The 21,948-nt window shown below is 31.1% G+C and overlaps 4 protein-coding genes across 8 annotated transcripts in view; 2 read left to right on the top strand and 2 right to left on the bottom strand.

Annotated features, from left to right (window-relative positions):
* The first annotated feature begins 275 nt into the window (after positions 1–275).
* On the top strand, positions 276–5,138 carry LOC105833354 (coiled-coil domain-containing protein 93). 3 transcript variants are annotated; one of them, XM_036290715.1, is made up of 12 exons: positions 280–497; positions 944–1,057; positions 1,126–1,220; positions 1,387–1,657; positions 1,729–1,920; positions 2,136–2,186; positions 2,480–2,584; positions 2,661–2,878; positions 3,025–3,341; positions 3,434–3,554; positions 4,005–4,089; positions 4,709–5,138. In XM_036290715.1, exons 1-12 carry the CDS (start codon positions 447–449, stop codon positions 4,868–4,870), a joined length of 1,782 nt encoding a protein of 593 aa, XP_036146608.1. In that variant the 5' UTR covers positions 280–446; the 3' UTR covers positions 4,871–5,138. The 3 variants fall into 3 exon arrangements, with proteins under 3 accessions (XP_036146609.1, XP_036146608.1, XP_036146610.1); XM_036290717.1 differs by having other exon boundaries at positions 3,434–3,508; positions 4,709–4,846; XM_036290716.1 differs by lacking the exon at positions 1,729–1,920 and having other exon boundaries at positions 276–497.
* A 384-nt stretch (positions 5,139–5,522) lies between these two features.
* LOC105833347 (adenosine deaminase-like protein) lies at positions 5,523–7,655 on the top strand. Its single transcript, XM_012675019.3, has 7 exons — positions 5,523–5,765; positions 5,901–6,034; positions 6,136–6,327; positions 6,400–6,640; positions 6,933–7,068; positions 7,151–7,251; positions 7,314–7,655. Exons 1-7 carry the CDS (start codon positions 5,727–5,729, stop codon positions 7,488–7,490), a joined length of 1,020 nt encoding a protein of 339 aa, XP_012530473.1. The 5' UTR covers positions 5,523–5,726; the 3' UTR covers positions 7,491–7,655.
* Positions 7,656–7,954: 299 nt separating this feature from the next.
* LOC105833357 (stress response protein NST1) lies at positions 7,955–11,397 on the bottom strand. The gene is made up of 3 exons (XM_012675049.3): positions 10,886–11,397; positions 9,279–10,707; positions 7,955–8,803 (listed from the first exon to the last, which is right to left on the bottom strand). The coding sequence occupies exons 1-3, from the start codon at positions 10,981–10,983 to the stop codon at positions 8,570–8,572; spliced, it is 1,761 nt and encodes a 586-aa protein (XP_012530503.1). The 5' UTR covers positions 10,984–11,397; the 3' UTR covers positions 7,955–8,569.
* A 299-nt stretch (positions 11,398–11,696) lies between these two features.
* The window catches only part of LOC105833356 (insulin-like receptor), a 49,132-nt gene continuing 38,880 nt past the window's right edge, over positions 11,697–21,948 (bottom strand). For all 3 annotated transcript variants that reach the window (XM_036290712.1, XM_036290710.1, XM_036290711.1), the window contains 4 exons: positions 21,301–21,836; positions 20,725–21,217; positions 20,403–20,647; positions 11,697–20,292 (listed from right to left, as the gene is read on the bottom strand). In XM_036290712.1, the coding sequence (XP_036146605.1) occupies positions 19,638–20,292; positions 20,403–20,647; positions 20,725–21,217; positions 21,301–21,836 (1,929 nt within the window). In that variant the 3' untranslated portion in view covers positions 11,697–19,637. The remainder of the gene's footprint in view (positions 20,293–20,402; positions 20,648–20,724; positions 21,218–21,300; positions 21,837–21,948) is intronic.

Raw genomic sequence — 21,948 nt, 5'->3', positions numbered from 1 at the left:
GATTATCGCGCCGATTAAGGGGTGATTCTCGATGTGTCGCGACGCTTCGCGCCCGCGCCGTGCCGCGCGAGTTACCAGTTGCGATATTGCGGCGACGCCGCACTGCGCTGCACCCCGAGTGGTGGCCGCGAGCCGCAACGCGAGACCGCCGCTCCGATTCGCGCGTGTGCTATGGGCTATGGCTGCCGTGCGAACGCGCCCATCGCCAAGTGTCTGATACGGGCTTAATAGAGCGCCTGTGTATTTTGTATAATGGAGCGGCGCAACGACCGCCATTTTTGACATGCACACTTGTCAGTAGTGACAAGTGACCACAAGTGACTGTGACAGTTCGACAAGTTGGGATTCTTCGCGCTAATTGCAATAAATCATATATCATTTTTTCTTTCAATTTTCATCTCAAATACATTGAAATAAATAGCATATTGTCTTTGAAAAACCACAATATGCTGAACGACATGCCGAAAAGATTACTAAGAAGCTCCGAAAGCACAGAGGTAAAATAATCCAATGTGTCAACATATTAATTATTATCTATTTCACTAGTTTTAATAAATGTCTCTTTTGAGCTATTTATTATCTCTTTTCATCATTGAAAATTTTTATCTCAGTATTATAAAATTTAAAATAATGATTTTTTATCTATATTTTTTTTTGCAAGATATATTAATTCAAATAAAATGTCATGTATAAAGAAAATTATTTAATTACAAATTATTAAATAAAATTATTAAATAAAATCATTTTTTACAAATTGAGAGAGAGAGAAATAACAATCCACTTTGCATTACAAAACTATTGTAAATACATAGATACATAGATTTTCTTTATACATTTTTATAATAAAAGAATTCTTTGGATTGAAATGTTTACTTGAATAGAACTCGTATATAACTCGAATTTATTATTTAATTTAATTATTGAATCAAATAAATATTCCTAGGTTGATGTACGCGAAGATGAGGAACAAGCTACTAAATTTCAAGAGATTATTGACTTGCTTGTTGCCGCAGGCTATTTTAGGGCACGAATAAAAGGTTTATCAAATTTTGATAAGGTTTGTAAATTATTTTTAATTTTTATTTTCTATTAATTTTATATGTAATTAAAAATATGTTTGATTAGGTTATTGGCGGCATGACCTGGTGTATAGAGTCGTGTAATTTTGATGTAGATGTGGATTTACTTTTTCAAGAGAATCTCACAATTGGCCAGAAAATGTTCGTATTGTATATTACATTGTATATTAAAAAATGTAAATTTTAGTAATTAATTTCTTTTTACATCTCAAATCTTTTTATATTCTTTATTTTCAATTCTCTATTTAGAAAATCTTTTTAACAATAATTTTAATGTTTAATATTGTGTAAAATTTATGTGTTATAGTTCTTTGACAGAAAAAATTGTAGTTATGCTCCCCAAAATGAACTGTCCATACCGAATAGAACCACATCAAATACAAGGCTTAGATTGTATTCATATATTCCCAGTTATTCAATGGCTGGTAAAACGTTCCATGGAAATGCGACAAGACATGGCAGATTTTGTGAGAGCTTTTGCATTAAATCAATTTCACAAAAAACATTTTTTTAGTGAAGATGCTGATATAGGAGCAAGAGCTAATGAGAATATCATTAGAAATTTATGTTCAGTTAAGGTAAAAGTTATTTTTTATAAACTTATTAAAATATAAATGTTATTACTTTATATTTCTTTAATATATGATAGAAAGCTTACGAACCACAGCGTTTGTTCAAACAAAAAGAAGATTTTGTGAAAGATGAATCAAGTAGATTTATTGGTACAGTGTTAGAATACGAAGCACCATTTGAGGCTGTTAAAGATACATGCGCAACAACATCAATAGATTCTAAAAGCAGCGATTCAAGAAATGAGTCAAGTAATAAAAGAAATGAAAAGGTACCATTTATTATTAACAAATTGAATTTAGACATTTTTTAAGGACTCAAATATCTAAACAATGATGTGATAATTATTAGAATCATCACAGTTGTTGGTGCGCAATATAAGTGATTAATTTATTATAAACATATCATTTTTCAATTTGTTTAATAAATAATATTTGTAATTAGCAGAGAATGTTCACATAACTTACATCTTCATATTATTTTTAGAATACTGCTGAACAAATCACTGCTATTTTATCTGTCATAGAAGAAAATTCGGTATGTAAATTTTTTTAAATGTTATATACTAGAAAAAAGAATGATTTAAAAATTGTTTTGAATAACAATTTCTTAAATAAATGTTTTAAGTGCAATTTATATATCTACATTTTTTATTCATTCAATTCATAACATAATTTTAAAAAATAATTCTTTATTCAAAATTCACAACGAAGAGAAAAAAGCGTTATTTGAGATGTAGTTATATTCAAAGTTTTTTTTTTCTTAAAAAAAGTTAATTGTTATAAGGTAGATTTTTACGGTATTACCATTATTTTTTATTTTTAATATAGATGCGTTTAAGTGTAAGTACAGTTGGGAACATTGTTGGTATACAAGCACAAGAAATTGCTAAAGTGGCAGAAAAATATGCATCCATGGCTACTTCTGAAGTAGAGGTAAACTTAAATGTAAAAAGTACTTTTATGCGATATTATTGAAGCATCTTACAATATAACATTTTTATCAATGTAGGATGGTGACGCGACGGATTCCTCGCGTGCTCTAATTGCATTACAGAAACAAAAAACGACATTGCAATCTAGAGTACGCAAATTAACGAAAGAAAGAGACAGCTTATCTGATAAACTTGCTGAAATAATAGAAAAAATAAAAGAACATCATACAAAAAGAGAAACCATTAAAAGCTCGTTTAAAAAAATTCGAGAAATTGGAATTAATGACAATGATAGGTATTTAGAAGTATAACAGAGTTCTATAACTAATTATATAAATAATGATATATATTATAATTTCTTAGATATCAATAATTTTTCTTTTTGTATTTCCTATAAAAATGAAAATAAATATAAAATAGGAATTTTTATTTAATTTTTAGCATTTTTAAACGATTAGAGGAACTTCTGTCTGTACATGAGGGTTTGAAAGAGCAAGAACACAATTTTCGAGAGCAATGCAAGTCAGACTTGAATCTTGTCCGAGGTATGTTACAAGAAATTGAAAATGGTACTCCAGTGGAGGAAGAGGATCGTGTCAAGGAATATGAAGAGCAAAAAGAAGCTATAATACGAGTGCGATTGCAATTGGCTAAAAAGAATAGAATTATTGCATCTTTAACGAGGCAGTTAGACGATGTTCCAGGACGCTCTGAATTGACGCAATATCAGCGACGTTTCATGGAACTCTATAATCAAGGTTAATTAAATTCATTTTTATTCGAGCTCATAAGAACAATCATACAATTTAAGTATATATTTCGATAAATTTTAATTAAAAAAACATTACAGTTTCAGCTAAGCACAAAGAAACTAAACAATATTATACGTTGTACAATACACTCGATGATACAAAACTGTACATAAGTAAGGAATTGTCATTACTAAATTCCATTCAGGATAACTATAATGAGTACGTACTACATACATATATATATATATATATATATTATGTACGTACTATATTTACTAATATTTATTACAGTGTTATACAGTAGACTCTCGATAAGTTGCCGCGCGATAAGCTGCACCGCCTTCACATGTACTTTTACACACACAAACGCGACTTTTTTCATGTTCCCCCATTACGTCGCTAAGTGCCGCTTGGGCCTGCATCGTCTGCGGCCCAATGTAACTCATCGCCTTACCGCGCGTGACTGCTGGAAGGAATGGGAGCTCGCGGTAAAATGCCATTTCTGAGAATTTTCCTTTCCTACATCCCCATTTTCGGCAACTTATTGAGAGTCTACTGTAGTATGTACGTATGCGTACTATAATAAATATCAATTTCAAAATATAATTTAATATATTTACTTAATGTGTTTTAAAGTATATGTAATTTAATGTTTTTCATGTTTTACAGAGCTATGGCATCAACAAGTGGCAAAGAACAGTTCCTGAAACAATTTGAGACCATTGTTGCAGGAGTGAAGCGCAATAAAGCAATGGTAATTTGTGAAATAGTGATATAAAAATAAATCAATGTCTATTATATATAATAAGAATTGATATATAAAATCATTGCACACAGAAAAATTCTACTTTTAAGAAAAGTGAATATTCAATATACTTTTCTTCTTTCAAGTAACGATTATCTTTAACAAAGAATATATAAAATACACACACGCGCGCGCGCGTGTATATATAAATCTTGATAAAGTACATTCATGACAAATTAAAAAAATTTACTATTGTATACCTAGAGAATAAATTTATAATATTCTTTTAAAGAATATTATAAAGTTTTATTCAAGAGCAATCAGAATAATAAGCAAATCAAATTTTAACTTAAATCTTTATTAAATCTATTAGAATTCAGAATGTATTTTGAATAAATTTGATGTTTATGATGAACTTATGAAATGTTTGAAATAAGTATATGTTATACTATAGTTGTGTAAATGTGTGTGCAGCATTTTTCTGTGTATATGATTGGATATTGTTTTCCTATGTATGCATTATTGAATTTTTCACTTTTGTGTGATTTTAAATTTTTATTTTGTACAATTCAATGACGAATTAAATATTGCAAAATAAAACAAATAATTTAATGAATTTTTTATTTAGGTGGAAAAACGGTGTGCTGATGAAAAAGGTAGGCGAGATGCACTTAGTCGACAACTTGTTACACTCGTGGAGCAGCAACGCAAATACGTTGCAGCAGTTAGACAGCTTACTATTGAATGTCGCAAAAATGAAGCTTTATTAGCTCAACTTCGTGGTCCATAAGTTTTCTTTAGCAAATAAAAGAATGTTTACTCATCTAATGACATTACTACTTAAAACTGTTTAGTCTTTTTACTATCTATACAATGAACACAATTATACAATGAATGTCAGAATATGTTATATATATATATATAGATTACGTATACGAAATAAATATTATATTAAATAATGTACATAAATCATGTTACAATATATACATAAACTTGAATACAGTCAAAATGTATAAAAATTAATCCATTAATTACTTCAATATTGTATTATCAACCAATATGTTCTCTTTCTTTAAAAGATTAAATCCTCCATATTATAAATTTTTAATCTATTTTATTCTATTAATTTTTATTGATTGATATATTCCATCTGACACACACACAACACAGAGAGAGAGAGAGAGAGAACACCATTTCACCATTTTTTTCGTGATACCGCGAAATTTTCGTACAGGACCGCCATCAGCGTCAATACTTTTATTTGGAACTACAAGACACATACACATTTTACAATACTGTCGATAAAATCGTTACATCAGAGACTGAATTGAATGTGGTTCATATCTGTGCTAAAATATGGTGAGGCTGCAGGAGCATGCAGGAAGGAGGCAGGTAGATAAGATCTCTCTGATATAGGTTCGGAGAGCACGGCGCTTTTGGCGCTGTGAGCGTGCTCCATCTTTCGACATTCACTGAGCAACAGGGATAGAATACTTTTAGCGCTAATAGCGTCCCCCCGAACTCAGCCGTAAACGCATTGTTTGTATTTACAACGAAAATATTTCTTCTATAAAATTGTATGAACTTTGAATGTTAACGATTATTTTACGAAGTTAGGAGATACATATTAGATATTAGATGATAAAATGGAAATGCAAGAATTTTGCCGAAAGTTACCTAAAGTGGTATGTTTTTACGTTTGAATCTAAGAATGACGCTTATCGTAGAAAATAAGTACCTTTATATTTTATAATTTTTAATATAACAATTACATGTTAATATATACTTAATCCAATAATTAATTCTCTTCAATTTATTAGGAACTTCATGCACATTTAAATGGTTCATTAAGTATGAAGACATTGCGAAAATTATGTAAATTCCAACCATCAGGCTCTGTTGACGAATATCGCCAAACTCTTGTAAATCTCACCAATTTTTCATCTTTAAGCGAGTATGCTTTGCTATTTCCTATTTTTCTATAAAGTATATCAGAGTGAGGTAATAAACTGTTTGATGAAGAACGTATTAAATAGTAGATATAATATTTTTCAGATGTTTTAAAATATTTGATATAGCTCATACACTAACAACTTCACCAACAACTATATTTATTGCTACTTGTGATGTGATAAAAGAATTCCACGAAGATAATGTGATTTATTTAGAATTGAGAAGCACCCCTCGTGCTGTAAAAAATTTAATGACAAAAATGGAATATCTCCAGGCTATAATAAATGCTATCGAGTAAGTAACTATTCGATAATGTCTATATAAAATAAAAATCATTATTAAATTATATCTAATGTATGTGCACAGAGTATCCAAGTATGAATTCCCACAAATTCTTGTAAAACTATTAGTATCAATTGATCGAAAACAAGGCTATGAATCTGCAGAAGAAAACATAAATCTTGCTATACAATTTAGAGAGAAATATCCAGAGCATATTGTGGGTATTGATATCAGTGGCGATCCAATATCGACAGGCAATTCATATTTAGAGTTATTAGAAAAGTGTAGGAAAGTAGGCCTTAAAATTACAGTTCATTGTGCAGAGGTAAATTATCTTTTGAATGAAATAAAGTAATACTATATAGAGTTACTGCACCAATTGGTGAACAATTATCAGTAAATGATTTTTAGATGTTTAAGAAAAATATTAAAATAATAAGATTTTGAAGTAATAAATTGCAAATTAATATATTTTAAATTTAATTCTTGTATGGATATGATTAAAATATTTTTTATTTGACAATGTAATTTATATTAAGTTTTATTTGTTCATTGACTAATGTGATAGTGATCCACATAATAAACATAATAGTATAGAAAAAATATTATGAACGCAGATATCAAATGAAGTGGAAACAAAGGATATAATACAATTTAAACCTGATCGATTGGGACATTGTACTTGTATTCATCCTAATTTGCAAGGTTCTCAACAATTGTTTGACATGTTATTGGACTCAAAAATTCCTGTTGGTAAGCAATCTTCAATAATCCGTTAGATGTTTTAATGGACGTTAATAATATATATTACTTTATTTTTTCTTTTATAATTTAGAATTATGCTTAACATCAAATATTAAGTGTAAAACAGTACCCTCTTATGTATATCATCAATTTAAATATCTATACGAAGCTGGACATCCTATAACGATTGCAGTGAGTATAAAAAAATAATATTAAACATTTTCAATAAAATATAAAATTATGATCTTTTTTAGACTGACGATAAAGGCATTTTTAATACGTGTTTGTCAAAGGAGTTAGAGATATTAAGTATTGTTTTTAATATTGGAAAAGAAAAGCTCAAAGAACTATCTTCATTATCTGTACAATATAGTTTTGCAAGTGTGGAGGAAAAGAAAAGTTTATCAGCAATTATTGAAAATTTCAATTGAATTAAACATGTATTATCAATACTTATACAATTAAGAAATACATTAAACATTTATTTTTAATTGTATAAGTATTGCTATAATATTTTTAACACATTTTAACTTAAATCCTAATATCTTTTAAATTTTTTAATTATTAATAAGAGTGTATTTAATATATAAGAATGTATTTTTTTAATGTTTTATTTTCTCTTTATATTTATGCATTTTTTATCATTTATGCATTTAAATTTACTTTATTTATAAATATGTTATTACACTCAACAATATTTGCTAATAATTTTTCAGTGATATGTATAACATGTCACATATTTTTTATTGGAATCGTCCACGATCATCTAGTAATATACAAAAAGTGTGTATTATTACATCATTTTACAAATAAAAAAAATAAGACTTACAATTTGTATTAATTTAATTTATGGTATTATTGATTTAAATATATGATGTGTGTGATCGAATGCTAATTTAGCTGGAGTTTTACTTTAGAAAAATGTACGGCAAAAATGCACTTTATTCATTTTTTCAATTAAAAAAAAAATGTACTGTGAGAGAACCGAGTTTTAAAAATATTGAACCACTGTTTACGACTAATTTTATCAAATTATATAAGAATAAATATTAAACATGGAAAAGAAAAAATATCTTGCTATTTGTTTTATTTTTTTAAGGTATAATATCAAAATTTATAAGTAATTGTGAGAGAAAAATTATAATTATGCACTTTTATGTCAAGAATTTATGTATCATTTATTTAGACTACAATTAAATTGATCTGCAATCTCAAGATATTTCGTAATTAGTAACATTACATTACTCATCATAACTGTAATCTTTCCTCTAATTACAAATGTATTATTTTGCCTTTAATATTTATGATGTATTTCTCTATATAAATATATCTTTACATATTCTTATTATTTAATCATTTGCTATTATAATAAATTATGCTATTATCATAGTTTAGAAGTATCGTTATATTTTTTATGCAATTTTATTTTGTACGATAGAAATATTTTTGCCTTGCAAATTATTAAGGATTAATCATTTATGTCATTTATTAAAAAAAGACTTTCAAAATTTTAAATTTTTACGTTAGGACTAACTAATACGCGTTTGATCCTTTTGAATCTAGCTAGAGCACTGTCAGATTCACTCTGTAATCCACCGAAAGCCTCTTTGTATTCTTTCTCTAAACGTGGATTCAATTCCTGTGAACTTCCAGCAAAAGACACTAAGGAATCGGAATGTTCTGCTGCATTCTGTTTTCTCTTGTTATTGTCATCTTCACTACCAACGGGCAAAGATGCTTTGAGCTGTAACACAGTTTTATTATTTATTTTATTTTTATGTAAAATGGCAACAGGTGAAAAAAAAATTTTAAGTGATTTTAAATTATAAAATAAGATCAAAATCTGGAATAATAAAGCTGCAATTAAAATTCCATATTTTAATTATAAATGTTTAAATATTCGTGTAAAAAGGCTAACGTCTAACTTTACATAAGACACATGAATATTTATAGACAATATAATTAAGAAATTTCAACTAAATTTTGTTATTCTTAATTTTCGTCTTATTTTATTATCTAGAATTTCTTTAATTTTCTCCTAGTATTGTTTCTGGTATTTTGCAATTCTGAGGGGCAATCACTGCATTACATTTATATTAATTTTAAGCAATAGCTGTGCAATTTATTTTACACAATGTATATATTAATTAATTTTTAATAATACATTGCGCAATAATTAATGGTTTTAGTCCGCTTTTCACTAATTGTAATTGCTTTACCATTCTACTTTCTGTACGGAAATGAGAATCAGGATTCATAAATAATTCTCTTTCGGATCTGACGGCAGTCCGATCGACTGGGAATGAATAGCTTCTCAATTGTCTCTTATTCGTTTGATGCTGATCGTTATTAAAAAAAATTTGCCTGACACGTTCGCGTTTCTTTTTGAGAAATCCTTTTGCAGGAATTTGCTCAGAAAACTTATCGTGATTAGCTGCGAATCGTTTCTTCAAATTTTTCTTCTCCTTCGAAGTATCTAGTTTGTCAATCATTTCAGATCGATGTTGCCGCTTTTTGTGTTCTTTTTTTGAAGATCGTTTTTCCTCGTTTCTATTAGAAGATGCCGCATTATCGGCGATCTCTCTTATAGATCTTTTGGCTACAGTCTGGCGCTTTTCGATTGGTTCATTCTCGAAATTTTGTCTCTCATTTTCGTGCTCTCCATCCTGCAATTCGTCGAATCTGGCATTGTTGTCCTCAATGTCTCTTATTCGTTGCTGGATTTCAATGTCTCGTCGAATCTCTTCCTTAATTAAATCGATCTTCCGTTGAATTTCTTCTTCTACGCGTTTTTCGTACTGCGCGTTTGATTCGTCTTTCTTGGACGAAGGGACTATGCTCGCTGGTTCCTGTATCTTGGAGGAATCGCTTGACTTTGAGATCACGTCCACCGATCCGAAATCTTTGAACTTGGACACGTCGTCGGGTGCTGACGCTTCGTTAAAACTTTTCGACAATTCGATGCGAGAAACATCGCGCGAATAAGGATTTTGTGCCACAGTCTTCGACTCTTCTAACTTTGCAGAATCGTCTAAACCTGACTTGGATATATCGAGCATTTCCGAAATTTCCGTTTGATCTCTCTTCACACGAGTATCCTTCTGCAATTCCCTCTTCTCGGATTCATTCGTTGATCCTTGCACTGCTGCCAGGTCTTCCGATACTTCTGGCGACTCGTCTTCCATTTCTTCATAATCCTCATCATTTAGAACACCACGCTTCGCGATGTCTTTTGCCTCGTAGTCGTCATATAAACTCAACCTCTCATTCTGATCGGTATATCTATCGAAATCACTATTTATGTTGCGAGGTAAACGCACGAGATTGCTCGCTTCTTCGTTTTTAGCGCGTTCTCGTTTCGTTTCCTTTTTATCCGCTTCTTTTAATGTTTCATTCAAAGGTTGCGAATTAATAGACATATTGCCACGATTGATGGAGAAATCTCGAGCATTTGAATAGAAATCAGCGGAGATTATGGAATTTGCAACTTTCCTCGAAACTTTACGTTTCTCTTTTGCATCGTCTTGATATGTATTCTCTTCGAGATCATCATCGCGGTGCTCTTCTTGTTCCAAATTTGTCTCTTTTGCGTAGCTAATGTCTTCTTTTGAGTGTGGTATTTCAACAATGGATATTTCCCGTTTCGTTCTGAAAATGTACAATCTTCTAAGCGATATAAAATATTTTTCGTGCCAAAAAATAATATGTAACAAGTAGTAATGAGTGTAGAAAGTTATAAAAAATTTCTTTGAATCCGCAACAGATTATGAGAAAACAAACGGATAATGCAAAGTAGACTATAAAACACGCGTACTGTCGTCAATACCTGCAAGTATCATTGATGATTTTCGCATGACAAATTGATAATTGTAATATTTCGAGCACGACGAAAATGCAGATGTAATCGTACAATCGATTTTTCATATTGCGGCGTGAAAGTTCTGGCAGCACATTGCGAAAATGAGTCTCGATATTGCAATCACATTTGTTGTATTGAATTGTCAAATTAAACTGCTATGAAATAACGTATTATAAAGGAGGATATATTGTATCGAATGAACGATTATGCGCTGTCTTCGTATATTTATTTAATGCCAAATTACTAGAACGAATATATATGCATATCTTTTTCATTTGTTTGCGAGGGATGCTCGACCAGATATGTGCATGTAATCTACAAAATTAATTCGTCATTAATGAATTCTGTGACGTGGACGCACGAATGAATCGTCAAACTTCGTACGATCGTAATTAAAATAAACTAGTGACAGCAAGTGTAGATGATAATTTTATATAACCCATAAACTTTAATTTAGTTAATATTAAATTACCCAACACTATATAAATATACATATATTACATCAAAGATGTTAAATTATTAAAATAAAATCTATATACATTTTAAACTAATGCAGGAAAAGTAGAATAAGTATTTTTTGTACAAACACAAATATTGCATATATTATATTTTTATACTCCATTAGGTTGCTTATATTTTAGTTCTAGTATCGTGTTTTTGCATTCCGTATTGCGTGTTGTTTCGTAGAAAACACAAAGAAACAAATACAAAAATATAAATGATAATAATAATATAAGTATTTCGATACGTGGCGAGGTAGTGATACTCGTAGCAAGTATTTTACTTCACAAAAAGATTTTTATTAAAAAATCTGGTATTTGGTAAATAAAGTTTGTTTCTTCCTCTGCGTACAGCGCGTATAATATAGTTAATAATAGTACATTTTTAATGCAAGATAATCGGATATATCTAAATTTGTCAAGCGTTGCGCGGTTCTCATCAATATCTTCGAGGGAATGCGCGACGGGAGGGAAAATGGATACAGTTAAAGAGAGATATACAGATAACAGATAAGGTATCGTCGCCCTTATCCACAGCGCGTCTTATATTCTTACAATGACGATATTACAAATTAAAGTTACATCTACGACTAACTGGCAGCAATGGCTGTGTTTAGCAACCATCGGCTTTTGTTACTGACTCCGAAATGCATTTCGGTTCTCGCGTTTATCGTCGTTCTCGCACGAACGTTTTCTTATCATTTACATTTCCCGTACGTACATTCGTGCGATACTCAAAAGTGTAATTACAGAAAAAATAAGTCATCGCACTAATTGGTGTGCGCAAATAAAAATAACACTTAATCTAGAAAGGATGCCCTGCTAATTCGTTAGTGCTTTCTCTCGCTAAAACACCCAATTATTTGCTATGCTATGTTGTACAAGCAATTACGCGCAATATATTGCATTATATAAAAGCGAATAACGAAAGATTCGAGATAATGCATATCTCGCGAGACAAGGATTCACTTCCGAGATAGTATAACACTGACATATGCGCGCGGACTTATATATAATAAAATCATTCGTAACAATGTATCTTTTCTTTTCCTTATAGGTTTGTTTTCCTAATGGCAGTGACGTTTGCTTAAAACTCAAAAAGAAACTTTATATTTATGCATTATCCAAAAGAATCTATAAGAAAATTGTTTGCTCTCGTTATATCGTATTTAAGTGTGTACCTTGTATATACTGAAAATAAAAAAGTTCTTAATTTGACTAAATTTTTCAACTTAGTTCTTCAACTTGGCTTAATTTAATCAGAATTGAAAATTTTGGTCAAGTTAATAACATTTTTTTTCTCGTATTTTTCAAAGCAATATAAATCCACGTTTTGAAAAGTCTGACAAAATCAATCTAAGTTACTTTACATTAAATAATATTGATTATAGATATATATTAATTTGTATTTCAAAATCGGCTTGTGCAACACTTTATCGTAAACGATTTGTAGAGTCGCAGCATCACGCATGATTACTAGAAGACATTAGGCTAATCTTTGATTCGGTATCTTTTTTTCGTCCTTTTACGAGGACGAATTTTTTATTAACACATCAGAGAGATGGATGAATTCGTTTAATGAATATGATCATTAACAAAAAACTCAAGCGTATATCAGCTCCGTAGAGATCGATGTTAACGATAAAATATTCTTCGGCACTAAATTTGTATGGAGAAACAACGAGTATTTCATTTTTTTTACATTCGCGCTTTTTTTCTTAAGAAAAGCATATACGTTTTGTCGAGTAATATGTGTGCATTAAAATTTTATTTAACATACTATAAACATACTCCCATAATTTATCAAACATTCATCCGTACTTTATAGTCCAGAACCACATAATACAACTTTCGCCATAAAATTCGTTCGCATACTTGCGTATTTTAGCCTAAAATCGAACCGCTATTTACAAGCATTTGTAGGCTGTATTGGCGCACAAAACATCGCCGAGAAAAGCGGAAATAAAAGAAAATTTCATAATTTATAATCTTTGCACATCTGTATCATAATCGATCGTAAATAGTCAACCGGACAACTTTATTTCTATTGCATTTGCAAATTAACAGTTTGAGCATTAATGTGTGACCACGAATCGTGTTCAGAAATTTGAGGTAGCAATAATATTTCCAGTCAGTAATAGTGTTCGAAAAAAATTGCAAATACAAGGACTGTAATAAAGTGATACATTTCAATATTTTTGATGTATGCATATAACAAGTAATCTTATCAATATACTCCAATATCGTTTTGGAAAATTAAAAATTTATTTCCAATAAAAATTAATATTGCAGTAAAAAATCCATCAAAATTAAGAAATTTAGAAAATTTTTACACACCAAAATAACGTCTTTTTTAGGAACTATTCTGACTCGGATTGCTTGTTTAAATAAACAAAACGTTCTGTGTATAATTCTTAAAAATAAATCTTTATGATATATACTATCGTAATACTGCGTGAACACTGAACTATTAAAGCATACACACATTTATTTAAATAAACGCGTATGATAGTTCTATGGTACGCACAAAAATATATAGTTAACAACATATATCAGCTATAACGTGATCTAATAAAAACAGTGTTTATGTTCGTACAGTAGGAACAATAAGACACTAAAATTAAAAAAAAAGAAACGCTAATTCTAATTAAAAAACTGATTTTTTAATTTTTCTTTAAAAAAAAATCTAAAAAGTACATCAAAACATATTCTAAAAAGTCTGATTATCCTAAATAACTTTGAGATATCCTGATTAACATGGTCTTGAATTACTTTAAACATATCTCTTTAGTCTTCTTCAACTAAAACTCACATGATCTCTGTTGAAAACTAATTATATGCAAAAGTAAATAAAATGGGACAAAACGTTTAATAAATTTAGTTGAAAAAAAAACTGTTATAACTTTTACATAATATTGTAATATTTTTTATTTTCCAGTATTTTTATTTTACTGTCACGGGATTTGAGCAATCTAATATTGAGCAGCATGTAATAGAGTAACTTATTTCGCAAAATAAAAAGCGATACATTGACTGAATGATAGTAGTAGATATATATAATCTAAAATTACATATTAGAATATTGTTATAACACTATGAATTATTATATATAGTGTTGTATCAGAGATCTTTGTCTACTACTTGTATGTAATAACAATGATAGGAACTGTGAACAGAACTGCAAATAGTATTTAAAAGTAAAGAAGAATCTGAACAAAAACAGCACACGGGATCTTAATTAAGCTGTTATTATCATACTAAGAAAATTTATAACGGAGGCTTTATTTTACAGCAAAATTCTTTTATTAAATATATACCGTAAAAATTTATCCGTAACAAAAAAACTATGTATAACAGAAATATCGGCTTGCAAAACGTGGCTCAAAATATTCCCTAATATAAAATCAATCTCTCAAACTCTATGTGAGGTATCGATGCAACGAATCTGAAATACACATACACACGCGCGCGCGTGTTCATACATACATACATACATACATACATACATACATACATACATACACATGAAAGGTGTGATATCGGTTACGAAAGGAATTGAGTCGCCTTATAATGCTCATATATATTTGCTAAAGTGCAACAGGTGCATTAAATATCAATTAATCGGTAGTGTCTCAAAATTGCATTTGCGCTCTAAATTCATCTGACTCATTTAGAATAAATACACAGAATAAATACAAATAAATTATCGGGTCAAAGGTAGAGAGTCTTTCGATCTCGTCGAAGATGTGTGAATAGAGTTTATGCTTCAGTCTAAAGATCAGCGGAGGACTTAATTATTCACGCGACACAATTAATCTCGCCTCGTTTAATTTTTATGATAAAGTAAATGCCGTTTCTCCTTTATATGCCCAATCCTTAATTCTTTTCAACGCTGATACAGATGTACATTGATCCGTTGGCACGCGGCCAACCACCTTGAAATCTCTGCTCTTGCGATTTATGTTTAAAGATACAGATCACATACTTGTCAAGTCGATCAATATGCGATCAATACGCGTTAACAGACACACACACTTCCATTCGCATTTTATAGTTACACACTTTTCAGACACAATTACATAACTATCTTAAAATTTTTCAAGTTATCTCTAATATATTACAGAGCTATTAAAACTATAGGCCTAAGTTTAGTGATCGCACGCTGTTCTTATAATACAGAGACTTATACGGCCATATAGGAAACATTTCGTGTTAATCTTACTTCGTATATAGTACATTTACATAGTCTAAGCGTTAACTGCGTTTGTTTGTTATTATACTAGATACTCTTCACAATACGAGCGAGGTTTATCATTACGATACATCGGCCATATAATTCTATTCGTTAGTCGTGTTCTTTCTTGCTGAATTTCGTAAATTTCGTTTAATGCGTACTTGGATTTTACTACTTTTCGCTCCGAAACGCACGTTTTGCGTGTATTTAAGTTCTTGCTTACAAAAAAATTGAAAAGAAGAAAAACGGATTATAGACACATATACATTAAACGAAATATCATCAGAGTTGCGAGGGACAAAAAGCATTTGTCATGATCCAAAAGTGTAAGTACGCTATCTCGACATAATTTGATTTTTTTGTCAATCAGAGGTAACAGTACTTTAATAAATAAATGCCTAATCGTTTAGCTTGGCACGTTGAAAGTGAATAAAATTTCCATATTAAAAAAAAAGTGGTTGGCCGCGTGATTATTAGTCTAGAATCGTCAAGAGAGAAGAAAAGAAGTTGAATAGTATATTACTAAAAATTAAAAACAGTGGCATCAGGATTTATGCTTTTTACATATTTTTAACTAAAATTACATTTTTTCTTCCTTATATATTTTTCTTGCGTCATTTTTTGTCTGTACAAACTGTGATGTTGCAATCTTTTTATATTCAATGCACTTATATGTTAGAAATAACATTAGATTTAGTTATTACATCATTGATACTTTGCTCGTTGATATATAGGGTATTCTGAAATGAAAACTTTTTAAATAATTCTTTAATAAATTCGAGATTAATTTTCAGTCAGTTAAAAAAAAAAATTTTTTTAATTTTCTACAAAAATTATATATATATATATATATATTTAAAAACAATAAATAATAAAGATAAAATTTGTTAACGTGCGTGCATGCGTGCGTGCGTGTGTGTAAAATAGCATATATGTGTTAGATAATTACAATCTTTTATTTCAAATTGCACCTTAAAATAATTTTATTTGTATATATTATTAGATTGGTGTGTGGTGTGTGTGTGTGTGTGTGTAAATAACAAGAAAAAAATCTTATTTTATTTTAGCAAAAATCTGATCTTTGTATAATCATTTAATAGAATAGGTAGAAAATATTTGAGATTGAAAATTAAACAATTCCAATTAGAAATATTAAATAACGTTGAATGACAACACATTAATATTATCATACGCAAATTTAACAAAAACTACTGTTGTAAAAAGTTTTATATATACACACAATAATTTCAGAGACCCTATATATTGTTTTATTTAATTTATTTTTTGTTCTGATAAGTATTGAGTCAAAGTAGCACGATGTTGTAGGAACGAAACACTCATGGATCGTACTAATAAATCTCATAGTGATAATATACCATCAAACGAAGATGCACGGTGTAAAAACAAACGAAATAAATCAGGAGGAGAGCGTTTGCGGATATGGAACAGTCTGGAACTTCTACCATTTTGTCTTGTATCTTTAACTTACTGAGAGATTACGGATGTACAGTGGGATTAGCTAATCAGTCTTGTGTTAGAGGCTCGTTATGTCTAGACTCAACTGCATTATATTGCGTTGCTCGTATAATAACTCTCTCTCTCTCTCTAGCTCATTCCGTTTAGGATTCATCCAATATTATTTATCTGACGTAACTGTAACGATTACACAGATTTTGAATCTCTTCCCGTCCATTGTCAATCTTGTTTTTCACTGGGCTCTAAGACAGTCTACGTTCTCTCATCTCTACTCAAAAGCATAATAAATGCCTTTGAATTTCGCAGTTTATTTCGTGGAGCAACGCAGAAAGGATTACGTAACGGATTAAAAACGGTATTTTGGTGCTGCGAAACTGTAGTATCTGTTTACGGTGTATAAATAGTGTGGATGATCCTATTGCACGATATGGAGACTATGAACTCATGACTGTAAATTGCACGGTAAATCTTTGCGGAATATGTTAACTTTCAGTCAAAAAGTGATACTCATTTGCGGTGAGAAATATATTGTATATTTTCCACCTAGAGAATATCAGAGAGGCATATTGTAGGAGACAAAGAGCGATTTCATGTGCCAGCTCCACGAAATAGTACAGTGACGTACACATCATATAGCTTATGTCATATGTACAAGGTATGTCGAGAAAAGTTCAGAAGCACAATAGCAACAAAAGAAATTTGTGACAAAATTATTGCTCGTTTCATAAATATTTAACGCGTCAGGTTCAGTAAAGTTCACATTGGGACGAACGTCTAATTTCTTTTGCTTATTACTGTAATCGTTAGATTATTCAACCCTTCAAACTTTTTAAATATACATATAACTTTGTCTTATTGTTTTTTGAGGGAGATCTCTGTATTCGCGAGATTGTCTACACATACAAAATGAGAAACGAGAATAAAACGCTGTTCGAATTAATACTAATTCTATTACATTTAAACATGACCATATTTTGAACAATTAAAATATATTAATATCGAATTTGAAGATTAGACGCTAATCGTTTTCGTTTAAGATTTTACCATAATTACAATAAAAAAATTAAAACAGACTATATGAACTTCTTACAAACTATATCGCGGAAGCTTATCAATTATGTGATCGTTACTGAAACCTTTCAAATTTGAAAGAGGGCCCTTACTCTCTAATTCTCCTACTATGGCTGTGTTTCGATATTACTGTCAGTACTGAAAATCTATAGTATACGTAATAGAAACTATAGATTTTTTAGTACTGGCAGTAATACCGGAACGCAGCCTGTATCGAACAATTGATGGATTCAGAATTTTTTAATTAACTGATACTTTAACGTCAAAAATATTAAAACAATGTAGAAAACATAAATATAATATAGATTTATAAATTAGAGAAACGCGATATATTTACTATGTCGTGTGTGTGTGTGTGTGTGTGTGTGTGTGTGTGTGTGTGTGTGTGTGTGTGTGCACGCATATGTATGTGCACGCACGCACGCACGCACGCACGCACGCACGCACGCACGCACGCACACACACACACACATGTATTCTGAATCACCTCTCTACACATACTTTCCAACATATCTATACATCACTATACGAGTTCAAAGCTTAAAATAATACAAAGTGGCGACTAGGCGTAATTCACAAAATTTATAAAATGTGATCTTTTCAGTGTGAACAAAATGTCGTACCAACGCGGTAGTCGACCTAATTGCCACTTTGGTTTTTTATCATATTTATTATAAATTTGGGAAAAAAAATAAACCAATACTATACAACTAATTATAGCAGAAATTGCGCAAAATTAGCGCATTTTGCAACCGAAAATAAAACAAAAAATCTATGGATATAAATAATAAACTTGCTCAATTTTTTTATCCACGCTTATATGCTAGATTGTTAATGGAGAGAGAAGTTACTACATGCTTGACAGCGGATAATGTGCACTGCCGATGGGACGGCTACACATTTCTCATATGGCCGAATTTCAAGGAAAGATATTCAACTTGAATTGCAACCGTCTAATAATAACTCCATGATAATAGCGGTTTTAGCATAAAGTAAACTCTCTGTATTAACATATACTACAGTGACAACTTCAAAAAGACAGTATCTGATATAAGTATATTCGCTGCTCCTTTCCAATATGCATTGCAGCGCAACAAATATATAATTAGCTGTACACGCGTATAGCGATATTAATTACATTTAGAGAGACGGAATTAAGACATGGTAACACCCGTATAAGGAAACTCCACTTGTTTGTGTTAGGACCTGTTTATTCTTAGTTACGTCTAGACGTTTAAAATATAGACTTATGAGTATAACTTGTATGTTAACTAGAACACACTAACATCCCTTTCATATACAGAAAACATTTCTCAATGTAATCCTTTCAAAACGACAATCCAGTACGCTTGGAAAAATTTGGCACAGACACTGCCTTTTTTTTGTTGGAATACTCATATCCGATTCATTCCAAATGATAAAATTTCGTACAGCGAAGCTACGTAGTCGTACTACCAATATAACCATTATTCAACGTTTCCGATTTGTTTATGTAATCGCCCGTGTGCTTCTTGTTGTTTTCCGTTTTATCACCATTAATCTGGATGTCCATGACATCCACCGATGGAAATTCTACGTGTAATGAAATTATGTCCTTCTTTTCGATGCCCGATATAATTTCAGGACTCCTATTTTCATAATCGGGATCCTCCCGAAGCTTAGACGGATTTGGGCTATCGAGAAAATTTCGCTTAACTGAACTCTGAGGACTTGCCGACTTCCCTAGAGAACCTTGACTCACGTTACCGCGGGAAGTACTCTTCTTATATATAAAAGGCGAGCTGACTGATTTAAGGCTACCTACGAAAGGCGAATTTAACGTGTCCTTACTAGATACGAGCGAATCCCCGGAGATACCGCCAAATTCATCAAATCCAGCTTTGGGTACTTTTGTTGAGTTCATGTCATGGAAATTGGAAGTAACTTTTGAGGTTTCGCCATATGAATCAACTCCGTACTGCGGACTTAAGTTATTTTTAATACTGCGAGGCTCAAAACTTGCAAAATCCCCAAAATCTTGACGCAACGGCGAATCTTCTTCTCCTTCCATTTCTTCTTCCCGCAAATCTTGTAGAGCAACCATTTCTAGATCTCTGTTTAAATTAAATAATCAAATTGTAAGAACCAAACAATTAAATTGTATAAATTTAATTATCCAAATGTGTTAATTGTTATATTAATTGATATAAGATTATATACTTACTGGTCATTTTGTGGCGAATGTGAATTATTTTGATTTCGAGCTTCAATACCTTCAGGACTGTGATAAAAACTAACATTCTCGAAGCCTTCTATACTAACTTCTTGCAATAACAGAGTCTCAATGTCTATAAAAGTAGGTCTTCTCGTGGCTCTGTGATTCCAGGTACGCCTCATTAAATTATACAGTGAGTCGGGACAATTTTCCGGTCGTTCCATAACTCCTCCTTCAATTACATAACGTAATACCTGAGAAAAACAAAATAATAATTTAGAGAGACGTATAACACAATGAAAAATTATTTTTTCGCAGAACTTTTCTTCACCTGATCATTTGATAAACCTTGATACGGCTGCGAAGCGAGCGTTACCATTTCCCACAGAACAACTCCGTAGCTCCAAACATCAGAAAAACTAGTAAATACGCCATCCTTCAAACTTTCTGGTGCCATCCATCTGACTGGTAGCAATCCCTTGGATCCTTTTCGATAGTAATCAGTTTCGTATATGTCTCTCGTCATGCCAAAGTCACCAATCTTCACAGTGAGATCCTCAGCTACCATACAATTACGAGCGGCCAAGTCTCTGTGCACAAATTTCTTCGCGGAGAGGTACGACATTCCGTCTGCAATTTCGACTGCCATTTGTAGAATATCTCTCAACGTTGGAGGTTGTTTGGAATTCTCACACACATCCGGTCGGTGACTTCTCAAATACGTTTTTAAATCACCGTTCACCATCAATTCCATAACAACCAATGTAGGTTGACCTTGCGACACTACGCCCAACAGTCTGACGACGTGATGAGTGTTAAACGCCCTTCAAAACACAAAAATTATAAGTCAAAACTTAAAATAGAGAGATACAATATCGCTAGGAAGGAAGCAATTAATTCTTCTTACTTCATGACGGATGCCTCATTAAGGAATTCTATCCGTTCACGGTCGGTTGCGTTTTCATTTACAGTTTTTACGGCGCACCGTACTTCCGGTTTGCCTTTTACAACATCCTTAGCCAATCCTTCGTATACCATGCCGAAAGAACCATTCCCTAATTCTCGTAATAATTGAATTTTCTTTCTCGGCACTTCCCATTCATCCGGCACGTAACTTGTGCTCACATATTCCGGATTCACTGTTGCGATAAGTCTCATACTGGGCACATTTCGCATTGATCTTTTTTTAATTATGTAGAACGTTAATAAAGAAACGGACGTTATAAAAACGCCAATTATCGAGCAGAAGATAATCCAGAATGTACCAAGTGTGCCATATTCCTCTATGAAAAAATATTTTACTTCGGTATATTCGCCATTTCCAGCTAAACTTGTAGCTCGTACTTTTATAGAATAATTTCCAGCAGAAAGTTCCTTCAAGGTGTAAGAGTTGCCATTTTTAACAAAATCGCGTCTTGTGATACATACCACTGTTGCTTTTATCTGTGCAATATAAAAAAAAGATTATTTTACAAACGATAACAAAAATTATCAAAAACATGTTCGTTTACAGTATTCTTGCATAATAAATAAAAACTGTAACTAATAATTAATA

Source organism: Monomorium pharaonis, chromosome 8 (genome assembly GCF_013373865.1).
Source record: "Monomorium pharaonis isolate MP-MQ-018 chromosome 8, ASM1337386v2, whole genome shotgun sequence".
Taxonomy (NCBI): domain Eukaryota; kingdom Metazoa; phylum Arthropoda; class Insecta; order Hymenoptera; family Formicidae; genus Monomorium; species Monomorium pharaonis.
This window is presented reverse-complemented; position numbering and strand designations above follow the sequence as displayed.

What these genes read in the sequence shown, in the direction of transcription:
- LOC105833347 (XM_012675019.3), top strand. Translation starts at nt 5,727, where the DNA reads ATGGAAATGCAAGAATTTTGCCGAAAGTTACCTAAAGTG. An exon ending in TTACAGTTCATTGTGCAGAG is followed by an intron (nt 6,641 to 6,932) that starts GTAAATTATCTT and finishes TTATGAACGCAG; the next exon opens with ATATCAAATGAAGTGGAAAC. An exon ending in GGACTCAAAAATTCCTGTTG is followed by an intron (nt 7,069 to 7,150) that starts GTAAGCAATCTT and finishes TTTATAATTTAG; the next exon opens with AATTATGCTTAACATCAAAT.
- LOC105833357 (XM_012675049.3), bottom strand. Translation starts at nt 10,983, where the DNA reads ATGAAAAATCGATTGTACGATTACATCTGCATTTTCGTCGTGCTCGAA. An exon ending in ATCATCAATGATACTTGCAG is followed by an intron (nt 10,708 to 10,885) that starts GTATTGACGACA and finishes GTACATTTTCAG; the next exon opens with AACGAAACGGGAAATATCCA. An exon ending in TCCGTACAGAAAGTAGAATG is followed by an intron (nt 8,804 to 9,278) that starts GTAAAGCAATTA and finishes ACTGTGTTACAG; the next exon opens with CTCAAAGCATCTTTGCCCGT.
- LOC105833354 (XM_036290715.1), top strand. Translation starts at nt 447, where the DNA reads ATGCTGAACGACATGCCGAAAAGATTACTAAGAAGCTCCGAAAGCACA. An exon ending in CTGTCATAGAAGAAAATTCG is followed by an intron (nt 2,187 to 2,479) that starts GTATGTAAATTT and finishes TTTTTAATATAG; the next exon opens with ATGCGTTTAAGTGTAAGTAC. An exon ending in ATTCAGGATAACTATAATGA is followed by an intron (nt 3,555 to 4,004) that starts GTACGTACTACA and finishes CATGTTTTACAG; the next exon opens with AGCTATGGCATCAACAAGTG.